General features: G+C 45.3%; 1 protein-coding gene across 4 annotated transcripts in view; it reads left to right on the forward strand.

Annotated features, from left to right (window-relative positions):
- Ipo5 (importin 5) overlaps nucleotides 1-16824 on the forward strand; it is a 51207-nt gene extending 34383 nt beyond the window's left edge. For 2 of the 4 annotated variants that reach the window (XM_030248018.1, XM_030248019.1), the window contains 16 exons: nucleotides 1622-1746; nucleotides 1829-1918; nucleotides 2008-2181; nucleotides 3807-4025; nucleotides 5200-5283; nucleotides 7343-7475; nucleotides 7554-7675; nucleotides 8238-8334; nucleotides 9600-9772; nucleotides 10410-10521; nucleotides 10608-10663; nucleotides 11427-11549; nucleotides 12458-12677; nucleotides 13111-13339; nucleotides 14855-14996; nucleotides 15497-16777. In XM_030248018.1, the coding sequence (XP_030103878.1) occupies nucleotides 1622-1746; nucleotides 1829-1918; nucleotides 2008-2181; nucleotides 3807-4025; nucleotides 5200-5283; nucleotides 7343-7475; nucleotides 7554-7675; nucleotides 8238-8334; nucleotides 9600-9772; nucleotides 10410-10521; nucleotides 10608-10663; nucleotides 11427-11549; nucleotides 12458-12677; nucleotides 13111-13339; nucleotides 14855-14996; nucleotides 15497-15583 (2186 nt within the window). In that variant the 3' untranslated portion in view covers nucleotides 15584-16777. Of the gene's footprint in view, nucleotides 1-1621; nucleotides 1747-1828; nucleotides 1919-2007; nucleotides 2182-3806; nucleotides 4026-5199; nucleotides 5284-7342; nucleotides 7476-7553; nucleotides 7676-8237; nucleotides 8335-9599; nucleotides 9773-10409; nucleotides 10522-10607; nucleotides 10664-11426; nucleotides 11550-12457; nucleotides 12678-13110; nucleotides 13340-14854; nucleotides 14997-15496 lie in introns of all 4 variants that reach the window. The other 2 variants (NM_023579.4, NM_001360602.1) reach the window with 1 other exon arrangement.
- Nucleotides 16825-26935: the final 10111 nt, after the last annotated feature.

The raw sequence follows: 26935 nt of genomic DNA on the forward strand, positions 1-26935 counted from the left end.
GATTTGTAAGAATTATTGTATTTGTGTAATATTTTTAAATACTTTAGGTGAGTTCTCATGCCTATCTAGTCTTGGAATTTCACACATAATATCTGGATGTTATATTCTGTTCTTCAAAGGTAGAGTGAAAGAATATTATAAAAATAATTTTGACATAGTAAAAGCCCTTGAGAAAGAACTCTGAGGAAACAACCAGGAAACAGTTTCTGGCACTGAGCCATTGTTACCATGACTTTAGTATAAACGTACTCATTCATTCATTCATTTTGAGACAGGGTTTCTCTGTATAGCCCTGGCTGTCCTGGAACTCACTTTGTAGACCAGGCTGGCCTCGAACTCAAAAATCCTCCTGTCCCACCCCCCAACTCCCCCCAGTGCTGGGATTAAAGGCGCACACCACCACCGCCTGGCCAACCTTACTCATTTATGTTTAGCTTCGTTCTACAAAGAACATCAAGCTACATAGCCCATATTACTATGATGTGATAAACAGGAATGTTTAAAAATGAATCAGGGATGTAGCTCAGGAGTAGAGATTACTTGCTTAGCATATGTAGAACCCTGGAAGTCCTCCACACAGACGTCAGGAAAGCTGGGGGAGAAGTGGCCTGGAAAGATGGATTGTGCACTACTTGTCACACTTCCTGACCTCTGTTTCTAGTGCTAGGGTGCTTGTTTTTAATCTAATACATTTACCTAGTTAATTACTTAGTTAATTAAGGTGAACTTGTGTTGATGTAGGCACAGGGACCAAGCTTAAGTCATTGGGCTTGGCAGCAGACCACGTACTACCTGGTGAGCCATCTTGTTGGCCCTTTTGTTTTTGTGATAGGTATTTTGTGTAGCTAAGGCTGGGTAGTTAAATTCCTAATCTTCCTGCCTCTGCTTCTGGAATTATGGGATTGAATTGAATTATGTCGTGTGCCACGATGACCAGCTGCATTTCTTAATTTAATGAACCCAGTAAACAAATATGTAGAGTCCACTGAAATACAGTGCTGAATTAATGTTTCGTCAACCAAAAAAAAAGCAACTAGCTATTATTAACGCAAGAATACAGATGAGTTTAGCCAATAAAGACATTTTGGAAAAAGCATTTTTTCCCTTGGCTTTTCCTCACCGGCACCGCTGAGTCAGTCCAACCAGGGAACCCAGAACCTGTGTGTGGTGGGAGGTACTGTCCCACCGAGCAAGCTAGAGACCCAACCGAGAGAAGTCTTCTTCCTTGGAAGAGAAGGCCAGGACATAATTACAGTGAGGTAGGGCGTGGTGATGCCTGCTGTCTGGCATTACGGAATGCGTGAGGCGACATGGCAGGCTCCAGCTCAGCTGGCCTGACATCTGCAAGGCTGTCTGTGAGAGCAGGAAAGAAAGCAGGCGAGTTAGATCAAACTGTTTCTCTAAAGTGCACATGGGAAGTGTTGTTCTAGCCAAGTGCTACCGAGCCCCAGGCTCTTAGTCTCTAAGGTCAGACAGGACTGGGCTCTTTCAGGATGACGTGGCTGTAGAGAACAGCTGTACTGTTCTTTTTCTAGTAAGGTTTTTTGGTTGGTTTGTTTGTTTTGTTAGTATGAGTCTGAGCATCTCTTTACTATCCTTTCTGTGCAATTCCTTTTCACAGCTGATTGGAAATACAGGCATGCAGGACTGATGGCCCTATCCGCCATTGGCGAAGGATGCCACCAGCAGATGGAAGGAATTCTAAATGAGATTGTAAATTTTGTCTTGCTTTTCCTCCAGGATCCTGTAAGTACCAATAAATAGTTTATAATTACTTAAGTTTCTTATGGAGTTCTTGCCGCTATTAATACAAAGGAACGTCTTCCAGCATCCGAGAGTCCGGTATGCAGCCTGCAATGCTGTGGGTCAAATGGCTACAGATTTTGCACCTGGTTTTCAAAAGAAATTTCATGAGAAGGTGTGTAACAAGTCCTCAGTTACCGAATACTTTAAAGGGAGGGAGGGAGGGAGGATACACATCTCAAAACACCGGGTTCAATTTTCCAGGTGATTGCAGCTTTGCTTCAGACCATGGAAGACCAAGGCAACCAGCGGGTGCAGGCCCATGCAGCGGCTGCCCTCATTAACTTCACTGAAGATTGTCCCAAGTCGCTGCTTATTCCCTACTTGGATAACTTGGTGAAGCACCTGCACTCCATTATGGTGCTCAAGCTCCAGGAGGTAAGCCTCTGCCAGGGACGTGAGAGTCGCCGCCGGATGGTGAGACCCGAAGCGGAGACACTGTCAGTGCCACAAACACCTAAACATAGGCAGCCAACACTCCAGGCTCTCCACCATGGGGTAGTTTTGGCAGTTTTGAATTGGATTTAAAAAAAAAAAAGTGAGGGGGTGACTACTCAGTGACAGAAATGGCAAGCATGGGAGACCGTACCCTTTCCTTTACTTAGGGTTTTGTTCAATGTAGAGTCAGTGAATCATTAAATCCAGGATGGCCTCAAGTTTGTTTTTGTAGCCAACGATGCCCTTCAATTTGTGGTGTGCCTACCTTCCGGTTTCTGGGATTATAGGAGTTTGCCACCACAGTGGCTTCCCTGGTGATAGCGACAGTGTCAGCTGCAGGACAGGTGCAGCATGGAGATAACTGAGTGGTTGCAGCAGCGTCCGAGCACACCGACAGCTGAGAGAGAGGGACTGTGAAGACGGATAACTGTTATGGCAATGAGGAGCATGCTGAAGAGCCTGGCGTGGAAGCACTGGCTTGTGCTGCCAGCCTTGGGAGACTGAAGCAAGGAAAGCCCAGGTTCATGGCCAACCTTGACCCCATCTCAAAGAAATGAACACATAGAAAATACAGCTCCTTTCTTTATTGGACTGAACTGACAAAACTGAACCCATGTCACACGCCAACATTAGACAACTCAGTTCCTGTCCTTGGTATGGACACAGTGAAGCTGGTGTCTGGTTAGAGAGCAGGGGTGAGATGTGAAGAATGCCCCAGAAGCCATAGCCAGGCATTGAGTGTCAGATACAGAGACAGCATGGAGGTGGATAAAGATGAAGTCATTGAAGGTGAACAGGCTGCCTGTGTAGTCCATAGTAAAAAGATGCAACTGGCTTTGCAAGTAGATTTGGACAGAGAACGTGACCCCAGAGAGTATCTTGTTGGTCCTCAGAGGCCCGTGTGTGAGAATTGGTAGAGACACACTGAGATGAGGACAGTTTGAGGGTGGTGTTGCCATTGTTAGAGAAGTGAAGGGACTCTGGAGAGCTGGCTGGTTCTCAGTAGAGAGTGCTGTAGAGTAGCCTGCACACAGGGTGGACTCTCCTGTTCATGTCTCTGCTACAGGCAAAGGGTCATTATCTTTCTCCAAGCAAGAAACATGTGAAAGAGGAAAACATAGTTTCCTAGAAGGATCATTCAGGGAGAGGTCAGTCACAAAAATAAAGAGCCAGGCAAGGTGGCTCACACCTGTAATCAGGGTCAGGAGTCCATCTGCCTTGGCCACACAGCAACCTGCTGTCCGTGTGATATAGTCTGAGCTGCTGTCTCCAAGTGGTGTATTGAATTACAGAAGGAATCTTTCTCGGTGACTCAGTAGGACAGCATGAAATAGAGTATTGATTTAAATCAGTAAGCAAAAGATGAGCTTTCTATGTTTAAAAGGAAAGAAAACTAGAAATGAGTCCAGATTGTGTTTTATCAGCAACTGTGCTCTGAGATAGAGCTATGAGCTTCTGACTTCTGGAAGGGTGGCCATAATATCTGTTTAGAAAAACTGTCTGAAGAACTTGGGAGGGGTTTCCAGTTAGATACTGAAATGATCGTTTTCATGTCTTCCCTTCAGCTGATTCAGAAAGGCACCAAGTTAGTTTTGGAACAAGTTGTGACATCCATTGCATCAGTTGCAGATACTGCAGAAGAAAAGTTTGTCCCCTACTATGACTTGTTTATGCCATCACTGAAGCACATTGTCGAGAACGCAGTCCAGAAGGAGCTGAGACTGCTGCGAGGGAAGACCATCGAGTGCATCAGCCTCATCGGGCTGGCCGTCGGGAAGGAGAAAGTAAGCGATGGGATGGGTTGGTCAGACCGGCTCTTGGTAGCATGGCTCCAGGGCCTTGGGACTGCTGGGGGAGGCTGTGTTTTCTGTAGAGTCAACAGTTCCTGAATGCTTTTGGGTTTTGTTTTTCTTAACTTTGCCCTCACACATTTTAACTAGAAAGACATAATTTTAATTTTAATCTAATTTTAAATAGAAAGACATAATTCCTTACTTTTTTTCATTGTTAATGTTAAGGATTCTGCTTTGGTCTGGTTCCTTGAAGTTTCTTTTCTCTGTTTTTCAAGACAGGGTTCTCTGTAGCACTGGCTATTCTGGAACTCTATAGACCAGGCTGGCCACGAATTCCAAGATCCTACTGCCTCTGTCTCCTAGTTTTGGGATTAAAGGTGTGTCATGTCACCACCACCCAGCTCACTGTTAGGGACTCAGCCCACATCATTGACAGCAGTGACAGCAGTAAATCTTTGTCTTACTATTCCAAAGCCCATTTTTTGTTTTTACTACTAGTTTTTGTTTTTCAAGACAGGTCTCTCTGTGTAGTCTTAAGGACACTAAGCCTACCCAATGTGTGCGTGCATTTATGAGAGAGTGTGTGTGTGTGTTGTACATTCATTCATATGGTTTTAAACTAATTTTGGAACACTGCTTCATTGATTGCAGTGAAGATTGTCAAATGGAAATCGAAAATCTTTATACACTGACTTTCATGAAGCAATCTAAAATTTTCTTCTTTTATTCATAATTAAACTACATAAACTATAAACTAGATTTTAATGCCATTAGAAATTTCTTCTTTTTTTACCTTAAATTTGAAGTATGTTTTCTTGGAGCATTATGTTAGTTTTACAATACAAAAAAAAATTATCTGTATGACTGTGATCCAAAAGGAAGATACAGATTTAAAAAAAAATTTTAACTTTGATTTATTGGGAGGGTTGGGGAGTACCGCAACATCACAGCGTACAGGTGAAGATCAGATAACAGCTTTAGGACTCAGTTCTCTCCTCCACGTGAGTCCTGAGGGTTTACCTCAGGTGGTTAGGTTCTCGTGCTCCCTTGCATGCCCAGCCACCGTGCTGGCTCTGGATACAGGCAAAGTGGGGTAGCAAGCATAAGACTATCTCTGATGGGATATGCATTAATAAGATGGATGGGGTTTTCTGTGATTCTCTAGTTCATGCAGGATGCTTCAGATGTGATGCAGCTATTGTTGAAGACACAGACAGACTTCAATGATATGGAAGATGACGACCCCCAGGTAAGCAGTTTGCTGCATGTACGGATGCAGGGTTGGTTGGTCCTTGTTTTTCCTGCATACATGTGTGTGTACCTTGTGTGTGTTTATAAATGGTTGTGAGCAACCATGTGTGGGTGTTAGGAACCCTAATTGAACAGCAAGTGCTCTTAACCCCTCAGCCATATCTCCAATCCAGATGTTAATTTTACAATGAGTGACAGCTTTCTAGAGATGCTCTTGATAAAACCTCTGGTTAAAAACATGTTGGTCTGGGGCTGTTCTGGAAGTGTGCTACGTCTCAGCCACCCATTAGCTGTTCCTACTTTCTGGAGCAGAGCTGTTCAAAGCTGTGCTGTAGATTTCTCCTCACATAGTTGCTCACAGATCTTTCTCAAGGATGAGTATCTTTGTTGGGTGTCTGTTGGCCCATTGTCATTGTCATTGACGTGTACCCATTGTCAAAAGAAGTCTCAGCCCTTGTTGTGTGTGCCCGCTTACCCCACAGCTGCTCCTTCGTAAAGCTTTTTCGATGTAGTCTCAGTGGGTATTTACAGCACCACAGTGGCAGCACTGGTGTTAATGATAACATTAATCCTGGTCTTAATGATAACTGGCTATGCTAATATCTCAAAAGACACTGAATAGTTATGAATGAACTGTCAACCTTAGCATAAGCTTTCTGATTATTTCTCAGAGCTAAAAAGGAAAGAAAGTACAATTGTACAGAGACAGAATAGCCTCTTTGGGTTTTCCTTTCTTTACATTGTGGCAGTGTGTAGATAACTACCCACTTACCTTTGTGTAGACAGGGCAAAGGTTGGAATGCAAACAGCTAAGAGTAGGGAGGTTTGGGACCGACCATAAGCTGTAAGGAAGGTGGGAAGGACTACAGTGTTAGCTTTATATTGGCAAATGTAGAATGCTTGGTATGTAGAAAATAAGACACAGCATTGAGGAGTGAATGAACTTTATTCACAATTAAATACAAATTAAAACTACTTGGATGTTTCATGTTGTCCCCAGGAAGAATGTCTATTATCAAGAAAACAAACGACAACATGCTAGATTATATTAACTGTGAGGATATAGGAAATGAGGAGCCCTTAATTCACCACTTTGGGAAATGTTAAATGTTGGAGCAATTATGCAAACTGGTGTGGATGTTTCTTAAAAAACTGAAATTCAGCATGGTCACCCCATGTCTGACAACTAACCGCAGCGCTCGGGAGGCAGTGGAGGCTGGTCTACATACAGGCAGATGCAGTTAGTGGTCAGTACCTTTAATCCCAGAATTTGGGAAGCAAAGGCTAGTTTAGAGGCCAGGCTAGTTTATATAAAGGGTTCCAGGTCGGACAGGACTGCACGGTGAGACCCTGTCTAAAAAAAAGAGAGAGAGAGACTGAAAATAGTGCTGCAGTGTTGCTGTGTGACCCACCCATGCTCCTCCCAGGCAGTGCCCACAGGACTCCAATCCTGCCACAGCTGATTCAGACATTCATGTCTCTGTTCACAGTAGCAAGGAGACAGAAGAAGCTTAGCTGTCCATCAACATACAAATGGGTAGGAAAAATAGGGAACACGTGCTAAGTAAGCAAGATTTTCCTCAGCTGTGAAAGATGCGATGCAGAACAGGAGACATGAGCAATGGAAATGGCACTGGTGGTAGAAGGGAGCGGGTGGGTGGTAGACCTCAAGAGAGAAGGAGCAGACGGCAGATAGAGCCACAGTGCCTGAAACCTGTCCTCTCCCTCGTGTGCGGCACTGAGTGGGGTTTCAGTGGTGTGTGTGGTGCTGTGCCAGGCAGTATGTGTTCCTCCTCCAAAAAGATCGAGGCCTAAGGCCTAAAAGTCAGCTTCACTTTCAGTTAAAGTGGTACAGATACAGAGAAAGAAGAAATTGTAATTGCATCATAGGGGGAAAAGTAGGACAGCCTCACCTGCCAGCTCCATTGGGAATGTTTGGAGTGTGTGCCATTGGGAAATGCATGAACATGTCAATGAATGTTTCCTCAAGAAGGGAAAGTGGCTTTATCTGTCTCAGTTACCCATTGCCTTACGGCCTGTTTGGAATGTTCCCCCAGATTTCTTACATGATCTCAGCATGGGCCAGGATGTGCAAAATCCTTGGGAAAGAATTCCAGCAGTACCTTCCCGTGGTTATGGGGCCGCTGATGAAGACTGCTTCAATTAAGCCTGAAGTGGCCCTTCTAGACAGTAAGTGCCTTCACCAGGACATGGTAGCTGGGCTCCATCTTTCCCTTCCTCTCACGTTTGTCTGTCTCTGGTTACTAGCCCAGGACATGGAGAATATGAGTGATGATGACGGTTGGGAATTTGTGAACCTCGGAGATCAGCAAAGTTTTGGTATTAAAACTGCAGGACTGGAAGAAAAGTCAACGGCTTGTCAGATGTTGGTATGTTGCCTTGATTAAGCTTTGTTTATCCCCTCATAATATTTACTTAGTTAGTTCATAAGACTGTTTAATAACCTCATGCAAATACATTAGAACTTTGTACGTCTAGATTTTTCTCCTTTGCTTATGCTTATTCTGCGTGTGTGATGTATGTGTGTGAGCGCACACACACAAGCTCCATGGCACACAAACTCAGTTCAGAGGACAACTTTCAGTGATGGCCTGCACCCTTCCACTGTCACACAGTCCACGTAACCCACACTGGGTCTCAGGTTGTCAGCCTCACACACAAGTGCTTACCCAGAGCTGGCTGTCCCCGCCTGTGCTACAGAAAGTTTGCAGAGGGTTTGGGGATGGGCTGTGGGAGTAACTTTTGTGGGGGATTTTTGTGTATTTCAGTCAAGTCTATATAGTGACTTAATATCTTTTGAATAAATGAACAGAAATGTGCTGGTCGTATTAAAAGCTAACAGTCTGTTTTCAGTGTAGACAGGCATGGTCAGAGAATCGGTGCTGATCTCTGGAAACCCCATAACCTGGCCCTTGATTTCTTTTCTGACAGGTTTGCTATGCTAAGGAATTAAAGGAAGGTTTTGTGGAATACACTGAACAGGTTGTCAAACTGATGGTCCCGCTGCTGAAATTTTATTTCCACGATGATATCCTTCAACAGTTGAATATAAGCACATCTGGGTGTAGTAACGTAATGTCTACCCTCACCTGAGTTGCACATGGCCATTGCTGTGCGCCTGCTCTGACTTGGTTGTGTGTGCTTGTCTACGTATGCCTTCATTTCTTTCACCTCATGCACCAAAAGTGTGAAAAGGAAAGGCTGAACCATACTGTAGTTGGCTGTCTGTGACCTTACTGAGAATTGTGAAGGCTGACACTTGTTGTAAGGCTCCTGTAGTGTGATAACACCTAGTGGATAACATCTGTAGGGAGCATCGTGGTAAATCTCAGAGGTGGTTGATAAGGCATAGTTAATACTGTGGGTGTTTGTGGTCTACATGTGTACTCACTTTAATAAGCCAGCCCAGCCCTCCTGTTCAGGGGTGTGCTCTACAGTCAGTTCCCCAGCCAACCCCTGCTAATGCTGGAGGAGCAAGTAGCACTGCGTTTTATCAGGAGCACAGGGCCTTCACGTAATTGTGCATCTGTGTCCATTATCCAGAGGAGGCCAGAAGATGTGGTCAAAGCCCCTGGAACTAGACTTAAAGATGGTTGTGAATCACCGTGTAGCTGCTGGGAGTGGGGCCTGGGTGTTCTGGAAGCCAGTGCTCTTAACCACTAAGCCAGCTCCTAGAACTTGAACTTAGTTTTTCAGATTTAAAGTTTTTTATGTCATGTGTATGAGTGTTTTGTATGAATGAATGCATGTGTACATGTCTGCTGGTACCACGGAGCTCAGAAGAAGACATCAGAACACCTGGGACTAGAGTTAGGGATTGTTAAAAACCACCATGTGGATTCAGGAGAACCGAATGAAACCCTGTGCTCTGCAAAAGCAACAAATACTCTTAACAGCTAAGCCATCTCTCCAGCCTTTAGCCTCTGTAATTACTATTTAGGAAGTTACCCAAGGCTTTTTATGTTCTAAATGGAGGTAGATATGGAAGAGCCACTTAGTCCTTGTTGAAAGCCAGCAAGTCCTACATAGGATTCTGAATAGTTTTCTTCGGAGAGCTGTAGCTTCCGTGGCTTGTCCTACCGGAGCAGTGAGCAGCCCTTCATTCTTGCAGACGTGCTGCGACGTGGGGGCAGGGCAGGGCAGGGCAGGCAGGAAGCCTTTGCTGGGTTTGTACCTACTTTGTATGTAGCACAGCTCTCACCTTAGGTGAGCAGGGCATGTTGCTTAGCATGTGGGTAAAATGCAGGGGCACTACGGAGGTTTCCTGATGGTGTATTTCCTTAACGATAAAACGGGTCCGAGTGGCAGCAGCAGAGTCCATGCCTCTTCTGCTTGAGTGTGCGAGAGTCCGGGGTCCCGAGTACCTTACACAGATGTGGCACTTCATGTGCGACGCTCTCATCAAGGCCATCGGCACAGAGCCCGACTCAGATGTCCTCTCGGAGATCATGCATTCCTTTGCAAAGGTGGGTGTTTTCTCTGAATGTCCCCCCCCCCCCACTTTATAAGGCACTTTTGCTTAGTTCTCTGCTGAATAAATTGGGCCAGGAAGTTACAGAACTTTTCAGTGTATTGTAAGAAAACGCTTTCTGAGAATGTTACAATTTTACTTGTTCTGAAATGTTGGTCTTGCCATTATATTTATTGGTTGAGAGGTAGATTACACAGTAAGGATTGTTACACGTAGAGGGAGTTATTACACAGTTAGTATTCATAGGAAAGCTGTAGCTGCAATTGCATGAAGCCAGTTAGTGTGCAGTCCTAAGATCACAGAAGAAAGTCTGACACTCTTGAGTCTCAGCCATGGTAAGTGCCTGTGTTAGAACTGCAGATTCTGACGGCAGACGTTGCACTGTTCATGCCTACATCCAAGTCCCAAATCTCCCTACTTACCCTCTTCATCTCTTATTTTGCTGTCAAAGCCAGGTGGGTACGGTAGAAGTTGGTTACTGTCCTGGCTTTGAATCTGCAACTTGACACATACATACATTTTGTTTCTAACTCCTCTGGAGTGTTGTTCCTCAGATACCAGCTAGAAGTGTACATTCAAGGAGTGAGGAGTTGATTATTTTTCTCAAACCTCGGTGTTTTCTTCACTCTCAGTGCATTGAGGTCATGGGAGACGGGTGCCTCAACAATGAGCACTTTGAGGAGCTGGGAGGCATCCTGAAGGCGAAGCTTGAAGAACATTTCAAAAATCAGGAGTTGCGGCAAGGTGAGTTTCAATATTCTTTTACGTCTAAACAAAGTCCTTGGTCTTTTGCGTGATCTTTTAAAAGCGTTTATTTGGGTATGTTTTAGTTAAAAGACAAGATGAAGACTATGACGAGCAGGTTGAAGAGTCACTACAAGATGAGGTAAGTCAGTCCTTCAGAGCCTCACTCCCGTGAGCTTTGCATCTGAGATGTTTCTTGTGTCTCAGTTCACCTTCCCTAGTCTGGTGGAATTAATTAGCATTTATAGAATAAGTCTTTGGAGATGAACTGGTCTTTGGCGTTTTGGTATTTCTTTTATTTTGGTAGTATTTACACCCAGCAGATGCCATAGGTTGCCTGAAAAGCTGTTGCCCACAAGCATCATTTGCATTTAATGGTAGTTTCCCACACTCAGTGGTTATCCAGAGTGACTGTTGGCAGTCAGGGGCAATTGACCCTAAGGCTTCTTTGTATGTTGTGGGCAAGCGTTCTTTCTATCCCTGGGTTAATATCCCTACCCCTCTTTATTTGGAAAGGAAGATTTTTTTTATCTCAGTTTTTCAGTGTGTTTGCCCAGACTGGACTTGAACTTGGGATACTCCTTACGTCCTCCCAGCAAACCTGCCCGCACCACCAGGCTCAGCTGCGGCTTCTGAGGGAGGCGTCGATTCTCTCACCCTATCCAGCCTAGTGTATGCAAACATTTTGGCCACGGGTGCAGCCAGCCTTTGTGATGTGTGGCTTCTCTTCTGGGCTGTGCTCACATGTGCTCGGAAGAGGCAGCTACAATAAGCACAGCTCTACTGTCAAACCTCAGGGATACTTCAGCCTCCATGTCCTCAATAGAGTATGTTATAGATGTTACTGCTCAATACTTAAGAAGGTATTTTTTCACTCATAGGGTTGTGTTGTGTTTCTTTTTTAGGATGATAATGATGTTTATATACTGACTAAAGTGTCGGATATTTTACACTCAATATTCAGTAGCTACAAAGAAAAGGTGTTGCCGTGGTTTGAACAGCTGCTCCCATTAATTGTCAACCTGATTGTAAGTGTTAATCACCTGAAAGCTATTTGAACAGTTAGCCTGGCACTTGGGGTTAAAACGGGCCTCCGGATTGGGATTCCCAGTAAGCATTTTAGTTAATGCACAGCCCTGTATGTTTTCTGTGTCCTCTCAGTACGTTGAGACAGTAGCCCGTGCTGGGTACAGTCTGCTCTGTGTGTGTGTGTGTGTGTGTGTGTGTGTGTGTGTGTGTGTGTGTGTGTGTGTGGCCTTTGGTAAATATGCTCATCTAGTTGGTCTTCAGGTATTTGGAACAGTTTACGGTTAACAAAGTAAACACAAGCAGATCTGTAATACCTCTGCTCCCCCACACACTCACTTCCTGAACAATAACAGCTACGGTCGTGCAGAACCCAAGACTTTGCGTGTTCTAGGCAAACAGTTTGCCGTGGAGCTGTCAGAAACCCCTCTTTCTCCTGCCCCTCCCTCTCACACACCTTTTTTTCCCCTACTCTGAGATAGAGTCTTGCTAAGTAGCTCAGACTGCTGTGGAACTTGGAATCCTTTTGCTTCGTCCTAAGCAGTAGCTGGGACCACAGACCTTTGCCAGCAGCCTCAGTTGGGACAGGGTGCTGTTAGCCTCCTGGGTAGCAGGGATTGCGGGCACGGGCTCTGCGCGCTTGGTCACCTCCTCACAAAGTAAATGTGTGCACATTGCTGCCCTGTCAGTTCCTCGTGCCGTGTGCGGGATTCTGAAACAAATCCCACAAATCCATTGCTATGAAGTTACATAAATCAATGTATTCCTTCCAGTGTTGTTGCCTTTACATGTGGTTATTATGTTTTTATTTCCTGTGTTTGGTGCAATCTGTAAGCAGGTGGTCCATAATGAATTGTTTACTTTTTTTTGTACCAGTATTTAATACTTAAAAGGGAATCTCATTTTGTAGTGTCCGCAAAGACCATGGCCAGACAGACAATGGGGATTGTGCATCTTCGATGATATCGTAGAACACTGTAGTCCAGCTTCATTTAAGTATGCAGAATATTTCATAAGTCCAATGCTCCAGTATGTGTGTGACAACAGCCCAGAAGTCAGGCAAGCTGCGGCATATGGCCTCGGCGTCATGGCGCAGTTTGGTGGAGATAACTACCGCCCTTTCTGTACCGGTACGTGTGCCCATTCTGCTTTGTGCCCTCTGTCCCCCTGCCGCCTCTTCCCGGCCTCCTTACCACACCGAGAACCGTTCTGGTCCCATTTCTGCTTTAGTCTCCCCACCCAGTCCCATCTACAGCACAACCTGTGCTTATTCTCATAGATGGAAATGAAATGAAGGTGGAGCGGTATCTAGGCCTGCACCGCGCCAGCCTGTCTAGGGAGGAGAGGTTGGTAGTGCTAAAGTGTGAGAGGCTATCAAGCACATACAGTGAGTTTAGGCTGCCGCGCGGGCCGGCTCTCGTGCTCCTTTCAGACTTGGTATCCCTCCCCTTACATACAGTCCTGGGACAGTGACACCTTAGTAATCAGTGACTGGACCAGAGGGAACCGTTCATGTTCATATTCCTCCGTGTTAGCTGACCTGTTCTTACTTGCTTATTTTAGATGCACTCCCGCTGCTTGTAAGAGTCATTCAGGCTCCAGAGGCTAAGACCAAAGAAAATGTCAACGCCACGGAGAACTGCATCTCAGCAGTGGGAAAGATCATGAAGTTCAAGCCCGACTGTGTGAATGTGGAGGAGGTCTTACCACACTGGCTGTCATGGCTGCCCCTACACGAAGATAAAGAAGAAGCTGTCCAGACCTTCAGTTACCTGTGCGACCTGATTGAAAGGTACAGGCCACCTTCTTTCCTCACTCGTGACCAGCAGCATGAGAGAGAGAGTGAGTGTGTGTGTGTGTGTGTGTGTGTGTGTGTGGTAACCACCCTGACCTGTTACCTTGTAACCCTGTCAAGCTTTAACGGTTGGATAAAGATGATGTAACTTGAAGTTGTTCTCTTTGTAATTGTGTTAGCTAATATTGTTTCATGAAAGCTACCCTCAGCTATTCAGTTGCCCACTACATTTGCTGTAGATCAGGTCAGTGGGGGGCGAGGTGTATGGTAAGGCATACTGAAATCTCGGGACAAGTTCAGTGTAGAAAGATCCTGTCTAAAAGAAATGAGGTCCACCAGGCAGCATTGTGATCCGGCCTCATGTGTGGTATCGCTCATTCAGTTTTCAACCCCTGCAACAGCATAGTGGCCTTAGAAACTACTACGTTGTATGATTGCTTTGGTGTCTTTCTGCCCTCTAGTTCTGGCTCTTTCACTGTTAGTTACTGGGTTTAGTTTGTTGGTTCAGGTATCCAGTAGAATTCCTGAATTTTGGATTTTGGTTTGGGGGTAGCATATTCATTCCTTCATGCCTATTGGATTCAGGTTCATAAATACTGTGTGTATATGACCCATGAGATTCTAAGGAATGTGATAGCCACCCTCAGAGTACACTGTCCTTGCCTGCATCTGAAATAGCACTCCTAGGCTATTTGATCTCTCCTTGGAAGTGACCTGTGTCAGTGACTTCTACTCAAATTTATGTGTCTTTCCATTAAGCCTGCCTGACGTTTACTCTTTGAGAGCATCTGGTCTATCAAACGTTATAAGGCAGTGTTATGACGTATGTGTGCTGTGTGCTTGGCCAGCGCCAGAGGTCTCACGTGGCTACAGCAAATGCTGTGTGGCTGAGCCCTCTTTTTCCTCTTGAGCAGGGTCTCAGTAAGCTGCCCTGGCTGGCCTCGAACTTGGCACTCCTCCTCCTTCCACGTCATGCTTGCTGAGTTGATAGACTTTGAGACAACACTGTCTTGAGAATTGTTGTTTGTTTTGTTTTTGACACAGTGCAGAGTAATACAAAGCACTTAATTCTTTTGTTTGGTCCTTAAAAAAAAGTTCTGAAAACTGAGCCTGTCTTTTTTTCCTGAGTTACATAAGAAGGAACTGCAGGCCTACTGCATAAAACCAGCTGGCTTGCTTCTTAATGTCCAAAAGGACATTTGCTCTTTTTAAAAAGGATTTATTTATTTTATATATGTGAGTACACTGTAGCTGTCTTCAGACACACTAGAAGAGGTCATTGGATCCCAATACAGATGGTTGTGAGCCACCATGTGGTTGCTGGGATTTGAACTCCAGACCTTCGGAAGAGCAGTCGGGTGCTCTTACCCACTAAGCCATCTCTCCAGCCCCGGACATTTGCTTTTAATGAACTTATAGCTGTTGTGTACCAAAGAACACAGGGAAGTGTTGTCATGAGTGATTCCTCTTAACAGATTTTATTTATAAAGATGTTTGGTTTTCTCTCTTCAGTAATCACCCAATTGTTCTTGGCCCAAACAATACCAATCTACCGAAAATATTCAGTATAATTGCAGAAGGAGAAATGCATGAGGCCATTAAACATGAAGACCCCTGTGCCAAACGCCTGGCCAATGTAGTTCGCCAAGTACAGGTAAGCTGGTCTGGTTGAACTGGAAAAGGGCAGATAAAATATCCTAGGCATTAGTTGGGGGTCTATTGTCCTTAAACTATATTAAGAATTAACATTTAATAAGCTGCAGAAATTTCATATTTCTATTGGCAAGCTTCAAAATGGGTTAATAACATAAAATCTTTCCATTGAGCTTAAGTCCTTCAGTGGGTACTTAGCATATGATCATTAATTTCAGAATATCAGAAGGAAACGAGATGCAGTTTAATGATGTCAGAACAAAGCAATTACGGACGACTCATTTAGTGACTTGAGGGTAGGACATAGGCTGCTTTAAGGTACCGGCTGCCGGGCCAGTTTTATTGAGGTAGAGGAATGCACTCTGAAAAAAAGGTCAGATTTATTGGTTTTACAATAGTCGTCAAATTAAGGTATAGAGCGTTTGTTTGGGCATTGTTACAGTCGTGTGTGTTTAGTACTTGAAGAGATCACTATGACCAAACATGTGCATTTCCCCCTAGACTTCTGGAGGATTGTGGACTGAATGCATAGCTCAACTCAGTCCGGAGCAGCAGGCAGCCATCCAGGAGCTCCTGAACTCTGCCTGAAGGGCCTTAACTACCACCTGCCAGAAGACTAACTCCAAATAAACGTTTACCCTTTTGTTTAGGTTTCTTTGTTTTGTTTTTGAGCAAGAGAGCAGTAGTGTTGTGTGTAGGCCGTTCTTCTGGAGCCGTGCACAGGAAAAGTAACCCTGTGTGCAGGGTGGACTGCCATGGATCTCATCAAACCCGCAGAGGAGGTCCCTGTAAGCCTGATGGTAGCACTGCAGAGTATTTTTCTATTGCTGTGTCTGACCCACAAGAAGGGAAAGAGGAAACGATTCCTTTTTTCTCATAGACCTGCAGAAACGTAAGGAACGCAGCTTTCAGATCAGTTCATCCACATAGATGTGTGTTACACAGACTGGGGGACAACCTAGTGTTTATTCTGTAAATGGAGTGAGAGTCTGGGGGGATGGAAAGAAGCCAACCAGCTGCTGACAAGCCAGAAGCAAAGGGCTGTCACTTGATGTCACGCTGGTTCTTTGCAAGAAGGCTCATGCAGTGACTCGGTGTGGAGGCTGTCCCACTCCCTCCCGGCCCTTGAATGTGAAGTGTCGTTGGCATGTCTGGCAGTCGTCTCATTCACTCCTCAATAAACAGCATTGAAATACAAAGAGGCCTGTGTAGAACTTCAGTACTGTCTGTCGTTGATTCCTTTCATGTTTTAATAGAAGAGTGATCTGATATTTTTTTAAGGTGATAGTTCTGGCTCAGTGTTTTACCTCCACGCTCTGCAGTGCAGCCTTGGAAGTGTGTCTCCTGTCTTGGAAAGCGCAGTTATAACACAGCTACTCTGTTCACAATTGGTATTCTGAAGGTTTGCACATTCAACCGGCTTTTTTAAAGCTTAGGGTTGTTCTGTAGATCCAAACGTTTTGGCTTAGGATTTCCATTGCAGATTGTAATTGCTTTAGAGACACACGCAGCTTTTGAATTTTTTTAATTTTACAAGTATTATGGCTAAACTTATTTACTGAAAATTTCAGTAAAATGTGTGAAATTTTCTTTATGTATTAACCTCAGAGCAGTAACTGATGAGCTGTTGTTTCCTTTAAGTAATTTTCTAAGGGATCTTAATAGATTTCTGTTGAAACCTTGGTGTTAACGTTTTCATAGTTTGTACTAAATTTAACTGTGATACAAAAATGAGTTTTATGCATAAATCAGAATTTAAAATTAAAAAATTTTTTCTTTAAATGATTTGCATTACTTCATTAAAACAAAATTTGGAATGAAATTGAAAATGAAATGGATTTTATTCAGATGGCTCTGATTGGCATGTGCCCTTGGACTGCGCACTCAGCCTCCAGCTCTGCATGGTTCAGGTCTGCAGGAAATATGCTGAGCGTGTGGCTTGAGCATCCCATCGGGCAGTGCTTCCAGAATGTCAGGTGCTTGGCCTCTTGGAGAAGGGGTGTGGTGATGTTTGGAGGGGCTTAGTGCTCTGTTCCCGTACCAGTGCTGCAAACCCTCTGTGCTCCAGTCTGAGGTGGGGCATTGTACTGTTGCCCAGTGCCTGGAGCAACGTAAGTTTGGCTTTTGTTTAAATTACTGTTGCATTTGCTGAAAAGAAGCACGTGATAAACACAGCCTACCTGCCAAGGTAAGGTAGTGAGTGGTGTGGTTAGGAGATACTGGGATTTGTGGGGAGCTAAGTGTACGCACTGCACTAAGTACTTGTGAGGACAAATACCTCCCTGTCAGTGACTAGTGGGATCCACAGCAGGATACTGGCGGTTTGATGCAGTTTGGCAAGAGGAAGAATTGGCAGTGAATTTTGGTGGGGAAGAAGCAGGTGCCAGAGGCAACTGTGTGACAGTCTTTACGTTGTTTGGGGACACACCTGGGATATCTCATTCTGTCCGTGCAAGATGAAAATGTTAACTGGCCTTGCATGTCAGTAAGTGATAAATTTTATGAATCTGAGCTTTCTGGAGAGAAAACTAAGGCTCCATCTTTTCTGGGGATTTTGTAACAATACATACTCAGCCCAACTCAATTTTGAATATTTTTTAATGCTATAAATTAGAAATAAAACTGTCATAGTGGTAACTGTGACTCTGTAATGTGAAGCACTTTTATCACAATTCAGGTTGTAGCTTGACTTAGCAAGTATCCATAAGTAAAAAAAATAACTCTTGATGCCGCTGGTCTCCTAATAAATGGCATGTACACACATGTAGTTTGGTAGACATTTTGTGGTCTAGTTATCTTGAAGGTTTCTCGTTTAAATGCCAAGTAGGTCATTGAAAAGGCCAAGTAGCCCACTAAACATCTTCCCTCAGTTAGCCCTGCCCTGGCTTCCTAGGTTGTACCAGCCTTTGCTTTGTTAAGGGCATGAGTGTTAAGGGCCTGCCAGGTACGTCTGGATACCGTATGTGCAGTACCTGAGGAAACCAGAAGAGGGCATCCGATCCCCAGGAACTGCAGTTAGATAGTTGTGAGCTGCCCCGTGGGTGCTAGGAATTGAGCCACACCCTCTCAAGTTCCTACTAGAGTTTTGTATTTTATTCCTTTACTACATGTATTAGTGTGCATTTTCTGCAGTGCTGTATTGAGGTCAGAAGAAAAGCTTGCTAGAGTTGGTTCTCTCCTTCCACAGTATAAGTCCCAGGGATCAAACTGAGGTTGTCAGACTTGGCAGCAAGCACCTTTATCGGCTGAACTGGCTGAGTGCTGGTCCCGCATGCATGAAGCCTGGCTCCAGTCCCCAGGCTGCAGGAGGCTAAAGTCCAGTGAGTGTGACGCTCTGGGCTCAGTCTTAAGTAAAGGAGAGATTGGTTTCTGAGCAGGACATGGGTAAGTGAAAGTATCTCCCAAAAAAAAAAAAAAAAGCTGGGCGTGGTGGCGCTCTCCTTTAATCCCAGCACTCCAAGGAGGCAGAGGCAGGCGGATTTCTGAGTTCTGAGACCAGAACTCTACAAAGTGAGTAAGTATCTCATGCTTGTGATTCCTTCTGGCTCTCAGTAACACACAAGACCCCTGCATCTACCCCCAGCACGAGAAAAGGGGTCTGTTGAAAACAGAGGCTGTCAGTATAGTCTCGCGCACTGCTTCCTATTGGGGGAGATCACCATAGTAACTGCCACAACACCAGCAGCTTCTATGGTGTTGGCACTAGATCCCTGTAAGGAGCAGTCGCTTGCCTGCACAAAAGTGAGGGATCCTGGGCATGTGTAAGAGGTATCTCCTAGGGTATCTATCACAGCTGCCTTCTGCTTCATGGGGGACACACGCTTCAAAAGACCGGGAGACAAAGCCTCTCCATTGAATCTGGGGATCTGGCTGAGGCACCCAGCTGGCTTTGCAGCAGTCCCCCATGGCCTGCCAGCTCTGGTGAAGGAACACAAGGCCAGAGGGGTGACAGATGGGGGTCTGGCTGTCTCATCCAGCTGCAATTAGACATTGCCCCAAAGTCCCCATAGCTTGGGTTATAGATAGAGGAATGCCACACCCAAGGACTTTGATCTTCCCCCTCAAACTACCTGGCAACACCCTACCACAGCCACGCTGCTTTCTATGAGGTCCACAAAGATGTCTGTGCATAAATGGTTGCCTTCTACCAGAGTCACCAGAGGTCTCCTGACTGGCGTGTGGCAGTGTTGTGGTAACTGAGACAATTTAGCTCCTGTGCCAGATTTGGCACTGGCACTGTGTTGGTGGCAGCTAACACCCATGTCCTGGGGGGGCGGGGGGTGAGGGGAAACTCCCAGGGAGTCATTTCCAGATACTAGCCACAGCCTAAGGTGGACCCTGCCTTAGCATGCGGGAGGTCCTGGGTCCAGTCAACACTGGTGTGGACTTTTGAAGCCTCAAAATGAAGCCCTCCCCAACAAGGCCACACCTGATCTTTTTAGTCCCTGAAACCAAGCATTCAATATATGAGCCCATGGGGGCCATTCTCACCCAAACCATCACAGCCCCTTCCCACAACCGCTCCGATTAGCTCACTATACAACCTGTATCTGTATCAAAACACTGCATTCCCCAGAACAGAATGCAATTACACAGTGGCTTAAAGCTGAAAATAATGAAATGTCTACATTGACTTAAAAAAGTCAAAATATAACTATAGTTTCAGTGAAATGAAAACATTACACTTTAAAGCAGCCCAGCTAGTAGGGAGATAGAGGCTTGGAAATCCAAGGCTTGCCTGAACACAGAGAATCCAACCCCAGCCTGGACAACTTGATGAGCCCCTCTGTTAGAGAAGAGGGGCCTAGGAGTTCTTCTCTTTCCTGCCATGCAGGAGCCCTGAGTTCAATTCCCTGGCACCACAAACATCAGAAAGCCATCTTTGCTCAGCCCCCAGGCTGCCTTTTTAGATTTGGGTTTTTTTTCTAATTATTCTTCTTGTTTGTCTTAAAACAGTACCATGCTTCCTAGGGTGGCCTCAAAGTCCAAAATGGTTCCTCCCCACCTTTCCAGGGAGCAAACAAGAATTATATCTCAACAAATAATAGTAGAAAGATTGGTGGTAAATACAATAAAATAATGGAACTTGTCATTTATATTATAGTTACCCTTTTTCCTTGATTGTGGTTGGATATATATATGTAATATATATTATATAGTAATATACATTTTAAAAATATAATGTATATATAAGTATGTATGTGTATATATATATACCGAAGAATGCATGATGTCCCTTGGAAGCCACTGTGAGCTGCCTGTGGGGAGCCGCCCTCACATTCGCCGTTACAAGATGGCGCTGACATCCTGTGTTCTAAGTGGTAAACAAATAATCTGCGCATGTGCCAAGGGTAGTTCTCCACTCCATGTGCTCTGCCTTCCCCGTGACGACAACTCGGCCGATGGGCTGCAGCCAATCAGGGAGTGACACGTCCTAGGTGGAGGATAATTCTCCTTAAAAGGGACGGGGTTTCGCCATTCTCTCTCTCTTGCTCTCTTGCTCCTGAAGATGTAAGCAATAAAGCTCTTGCTCCTGAAGATGTAAGCAATAAAGCTTTTGCCACAGAAGATTCCGGTTTGTTGCGTTCTTCCTGGCCGGTCGCGAGAACGCGTGTAAGAGCTGCCCAGTACAATGAGAGTGGAGTCAGGTTTTCCACAGGAATAGTAACGTCCTTAATGATTTAATTTCTATTTTTGAAGTGTTTTTTAATCAAAAGTGTTGCTGCATGACCAGCCACATGCAACAGGAACTTTTCCAGTTCACATTTCTTTTTTATCCCTTAAAACTGCCAATATGCCAGGCAGTGGTAGTACACACCTTTAATCCCAGCACTCAGGAGGCAGGGACAGGCAAGGATGTCTGAGTTCACGGCCAACTTGGTCTACAGAGTCAATTCCAGGACAGTGGGTATACAGTCTTGAAAAAAACCAAAAACCCCAGAACCCAATATTGTAGGATTTCATCAATAAAATATAAAGCAGTAGATTCCTTTTCCTGAAACATTATAGTATAAACTCTCTGAATTTCCTGTCTTACTGGTCAAGTTATAGGCGCACAATTTGCAAAATAAATGCCTTAAAAAGCATCAAACAGGAATTTGCACATTGTTCTCACACAGGGGCCACGCTGATCTCTCTCGGCCCAAACCTGTGCCTGTGCTGCTGAGATCAGCAGTGTTGGGATTTAAGACCTGAGAATTACTTCTAAGGAAAGATTTTTTTTGCTCTTTTCTATAAATGTATAAAAAGTATTTTTAATTATGTATTTAAGAATTTAAAAATCCTCAAAAATTTTTTCTGGTTTTGTTTTCTTCAGTTACATGTGTGTGTGTGTGTGTGTGTGTGTCTATGTAGGGGCTTGTGCATGTGAGTGTAGTTCCTGCAGAGGCCAGAAGGGGGCGCTGGAGCTGCCCTACATGGGTATGTGCATGCTGGGAGTTCAGGTTCTCTGAGAGCAGCAGGCATTCCTAACCACAGAGCCATTTCTCCAGCACCACCCTCACAGCAAGCATGCAGAAGGTGATGCTGCTGAAGTTTTTAAATAGTGAAGACACGGTTGTTTACACTATGAGCAGCTTAGGTGTGGTTTCAAGATGTTATTTGGGTTTTGTTGTTGTTGTTGTTTTGTTTGTTTTTTATCAATTCTTGCTAATGGAGAAAAGCTTTGAAAACCTCGAGAGGGCAGGAGAGCAGCATCTCTGCTCTAACAAGTTTGGGAACAATGGCATTTAGAATTTTTCCATTAAACACACACACATACACACACATACACACACACACACACACACACTAGCTCATGCTAAGGCTATTTCTGAAATTTTTCATACTGATTATACTGAAATACTTCAGATCTGAAACCAATTTCTCAGCCATCAGTTGTGCTTGAACAAAGCCAAGTGAAGGGCTGCAGAGCTCACACTGCTGCTGTGGAGAGCCAGATTTTCAGTTCCCAGCACCCGTGTCAGACAGCTCAGGTCTGTCTGCAACTCCAGCTAGAGGAGATCTGACATCTTTTGGCTTCTAAGGGCACCTGCACTCATGTCCATATGCCCGCACACATACATATCAATGAAAAGTAAGTCTTTTAGGGCTGGAGTGATGGCTCAGCGGGTAAGGGCACTGACTGTTCTTCCAAAGGTCCTGAGTTCAATTCCCAGCAACCACGTAGTAGCTCATAACCACTATAATGTAGTGAAATCTGATGCCCTCTTCTGGTGCATCTGAAGACAGCTGTAGTATATGACTATATTAAATAAGTATTTTTAAAAATAAATCTTTTAAAAATTTTCAAAGAGATGTGAAAAAACTTGGGGTGTCTTTGAGAGCAACAGAGCTTTTATCAGGTTGGTGAGCCTAGCTCCATGGGCTAAGATCATTGAAAACACCATAGCTGTCAAATGTGAGCTAGTCTCACATTCAAAGCCTAAACTTCAAGGACGACACAGGGTGTAGGTGTTAGGGAGAAGTTTGTTATAGATGGCGTAGGTAGGAATTAGAGAGGCAGAAGGCAGAGCTCCTATATAGCAGGCAGGGTGGGTCCTGGGAAATAGGACATCAATAAACTGTTCTTCTGGGGGCTTTTGAAAGGGCTTACAGCAGAGACAGGTAAGGCACGGGAGGGTGTGAACTATGCCAGGTCGGCCCAACCACAAGCTGTCCAGCCGTCTCCTCCCAGTTTCTGTCACATCCTCACTTAGAGCTTCCAGGCAATGGTGAGAGATAGCCAGGAACCAGAGTTCTCCCTGACATCCCTGGCCTCCAGCAAGGGCATTCTCAGAATGGCTGCTTTGGGCTTGCTGCCCTGGCTAACTGGTTTCTAACTCTCCTCTTCTCACCAAAAGAGCAAAGAAACAAGACATGATGCCAGCACTGGGGAGGCTGAGGCAGGAGGAGTACTGTGAGTTTGAGGCCAGCCTGGCTCCAGAGAAGGATGGGGTGTGGGGTTACCCCATAGGGGCAAAAGGGGGTGCTAGGGACTTGCCTGGAATTTTCTGGCTTACTCAACTGGGATGGGTTCAGGCCCAGACTGTCCCTACCTTACAAGAAGCATTTGGCTCCATCCTGAGCGCAGATACAGAGGTAGGACAACACCCGAATCACCCGTGTAGCAGGTAGATAGCTTATGCCTAAAAGTAAAAAGGAGAGGCTGGAGAGATGGCTCAGCGGGTAAGAGCACTGACTGCTCTTCTGAAGGTCCTGAGTTCAAATCCCAGCCACCACATGGTGGCTCACAGCCACCCTTAATGAGATCTGACTCTCTCTTCTGGTGAGTCTGAAGACAGCCACAGTGTACTTATTTATAATAATAAATATTTGGGCCAGAGCGAGCAAGGACTGAGCGAGCCGAGTTGACCGGTGTAAGCAGGGTTGACCGGAGCAAGCAGAGGTCCTAAAAATTCAATTCCCAACAACCACATGAAGGCTCACTACCATCTGTACAGCTACAGTATACTCATAAAATAAAATAAATAAATCTTTTTTTTAAATAAAGGTAAAAAGGAGCTGCCTGTAAAGTAGTACATGGGGACCATGTCGCTCTCCTGTGAAGAATATAATACCCTCACCTGGACCCCATAAAACAAGATAGATAACGCCACAACAGCCACCTGACATCCAGCTACACAGCCTGTGTTTCAAGGGACCGACCAATAGAGACAACCAGTTGTCCCCAGGGCTTCAGGGTACCATGATCCCCCAGGGCTTGATGCAACCCAGTGACTGCCTTCCACCTGTCACCAGTGTGCAACCATCCTGTGAATTCCCTGCTTGGCCAGCTGGCTCTGCAGTTCTGCTCAACCCTGGCTTATTTTGACGCTGATGATCTGAGCAACTCCAGCAAGCTCTCAACCCAGGTGTCAATACCTTGTCGTCTCAAGCTGTGGTCTGCCTCCTGTAAGACTTGGGTGGTGTGTAGGGGGGGGGCGGGGGGGGATTTGTTGTGGTGGTGGTTGTCGTTGCTGCTGCTGCTGTTGTTTTGTTGTTTCTGTTTTAATTCTGTGGTCTGCTTAACCTTTTGTAGCGATTCTGTAAGTTACAAATAGGTCTGCGTTACTGTGTAAAGTGTGATATGTGATATGAAAGCTACTATTAGTAATTAAAAGTGGAATAAAAGTTGGTAGGAGGTGTGTGAAGCACTCTTCTAGGCACGATGTGCTTTTTGCTCATGAACTTTTGTGGGTTACCTGCGCAGCAGGGGGCTGTAGAGGTTTGCATAAAAATGCCCCTCATGGCCTTGGGCATATAAACACTGGTCCCTACCAGGGGAGGTACAGACAGTCCAGTCCTGCAGAAGGAAGCATGCCACTGGAGGTGCATTTTGGAGCTTTGATGACTTGTGCCACCTTCAGGTTACTCTCTATACTTGTGACTCTAGGGGTGCACCCTCAGCCTCCTGTTCCTGTGACCATGCCTGCAGCTTGCTGTGGTGCCCCTCTGCCGTGATAGACTCATCCCTCTGTGTCTTAGTCAGGGTTTCTGTTCCTGCACAAACATCATGACTAAGAAGCAAGTTGGGGAGGAAAGAGTTTATTCAGCTTACACTTCCATACTGCTGTTCATCACCAAGGAAGTCAGGACTGGAACTCAAGCAGGTCAGGAAGCAGGAGCTGATGCAGAGGCCATGGAGGGATGGTTTTGTTGTTGTTGTTGTTTTGTTTTGTTTTTCGAGACAGGGTTTCTCTGTGTAGCCCTGGCTGTCCTGGAACTCACGTTGTAGACCAGGCTGTACTCGAACTCAGAAATCCGCCTGCCTCTGCCTCCCAAGTGCTGGGATTAAAGGCGTACGCCACCACACCTGGCGAGGGATGTTACTTGAATAGGTAAGAAAGCATTTGGTGCTATCGGATGACTTAATGTCACATGGGGGTGGGGTGCCTTGCCTGCCTGCATGCCCAGTGCCCTCAACAGCCAGAAGAAGGCATCACATGGGTTCTGGAACGAGCCCAGGTCCTCAGCAAAAGCAGCCATGTTCTTAGTTGCTGAGCCATCTCTCCATCCTCTGCTGTGACTTTTAAGGCAATCTGAAATTCCCAATTCCCATCAGAATGTTGGTCTGGAATGGTAGGGCTAAACAAAGAAGCCAGAGGAATCAGGAAAAACCATTAGGGAAAAATGTAAGAAGTGGCATGGCTTTACAATGTAAGTTAGGCTACCTCTAGGTGCTTTGTTTTGAGACAGGGTCTCACTCTAGCCGAGGCAAGCTTCAAACCCCAGCCAATCCCCCTTCATCATCCCAAGCACAGGTGTGAGCCAGCACACCCAGCTCGGAACACAATTCTGAAACGGAATCGTGTACCATCTGGTGAAAGGGTTCTATATTGTTAGAAATCTAACATATGCCTGTTTTTTTTTTTTTTTTTTTTAAATAGCCTTTAAAAAATACGTGGTTTTGACATACTGCTGGACTTAGAGCCTATCTTGTCATTGTGGGGAGCGGGTGTGGCGGCAGTCCCAAAGGCGCCAGGGACTGCAGCTAAGTCATATGACTTGCACCTGACTTCCTCATATAAGACACAAACATCTTGAGTGCTGCGCAGGTGTACCAGGATACAGATGAATCCAATTTGGTGGAGATTTGCCCCTGCTGCCCTGATTAGCTGAAGCCTCGTGACTGATGAGGGGGCGTGGCCTGCGGTGCGTGGATGAGAGAGAGTATAAAAGGAGTGAGAGGCCCAGGGTTCGGGGGAGATATAAACAAGAAGAATCAGGACTGAATAAACTGCTGTTAGAAGGACTGGTGGTCGCGTCGTTCTTGCTGGTCGAGAGCGGGCGCGACATGTCATGTGTACAATTTGAATGCATTTATTTCTCCTACAAAAAGCACATAAGAACAGTCACCTTACTGCTTCCTAGGTAGTCAGACTGTGTGTGTGTGTGTGTGTACACGCACGTGTATTTTTGTGTGTTCTGAATACATAGTGATTTTCTTTGTGTCCCAGAGGGCAATCCCATGCGTAAACATGGAAATGTCCCATCTACAGCATGAATGTTTCTGATTCCACTACCTAGGAAAGATTAGGGGTAGATTAGGGATCTGTGCAAACAGGTTGCTGGCTAGAAGATACAGATTTTTGTAATTGTAGCACTTCTTGCTCCCAGACTGGTTTCTCCCACACCCTCCCCCTACACCCTGGGAACTATGAAACCAGTGATAAGACCCAGCTCTGACTGGACAGTTGAGGAAGCCTTTCTTCTGGGCTAAGAATACAAGAAGCGAAGGTCTAGGGAGCTGGCCCAGGGGATACAGCACCTGCCGTGCACACAGAACTGGAACTCGGGTTCCCACAACCCACCTAAGAAGCTGGGCATACTGCCAAAGCTCAGGAGGCAGAGGCAGAGGATGCTCCAGAAAGCTGGCTGGTACCCAGTCCATAACCTCCGGGTTCAGAGAGAGACCCTGCCTCGGTAATAAAGTGGAGAGAGGCTGTAGAGGGGGCCCAGTATGGCCTTGTAGCCTCCCTCCACTCTCAGAAGTGCACACATCCAAAGATGCACATACACAGAATATGGGACATGGGCGATGAACTCAAAAATCAGCTTTACAATCTTTAGCCAGAGGTTATAGGACTTTAATAAATAAAGTGAAGGAGAGGGGTAAGATTTATTTATTTATTTTATATATGTGAGTCCACTATAGCTATACAGATGGTTGTGAGCCTTCATACGGTTGTTGAGGATTGAATTTTTAGGACATCTGCGGCTCCGGTCAGCCCCACTCACTCGGGTCACTTCAGTCCCTGCTTGCTCTGGCCTAAAGATTTATTTATTATTATACATAAGTACACTGTAGCTGACTTCAGACATACCAGAAGAGGGCATCAGATCTCATTACAGGTGGTTGTGAGCCACTGTCTGGTTGCTGGGATGTGAACTCAGGACCTTCGGAAGAGCATTCAGTGCTCTTACTCACTGAGCCATCTCGCCAGCCCCTCCTTTTATGGT

This window comes from Mus musculus, chromosome 14, assembly GCF_000001635.26.
Source record: "Mus musculus strain C57BL/6J chromosome 14, GRCm38.p6 C57BL/6J".
NCBI lineage: Eukaryota > Metazoa > Chordata > Mammalia > Rodentia > Muridae > Mus > Mus musculus.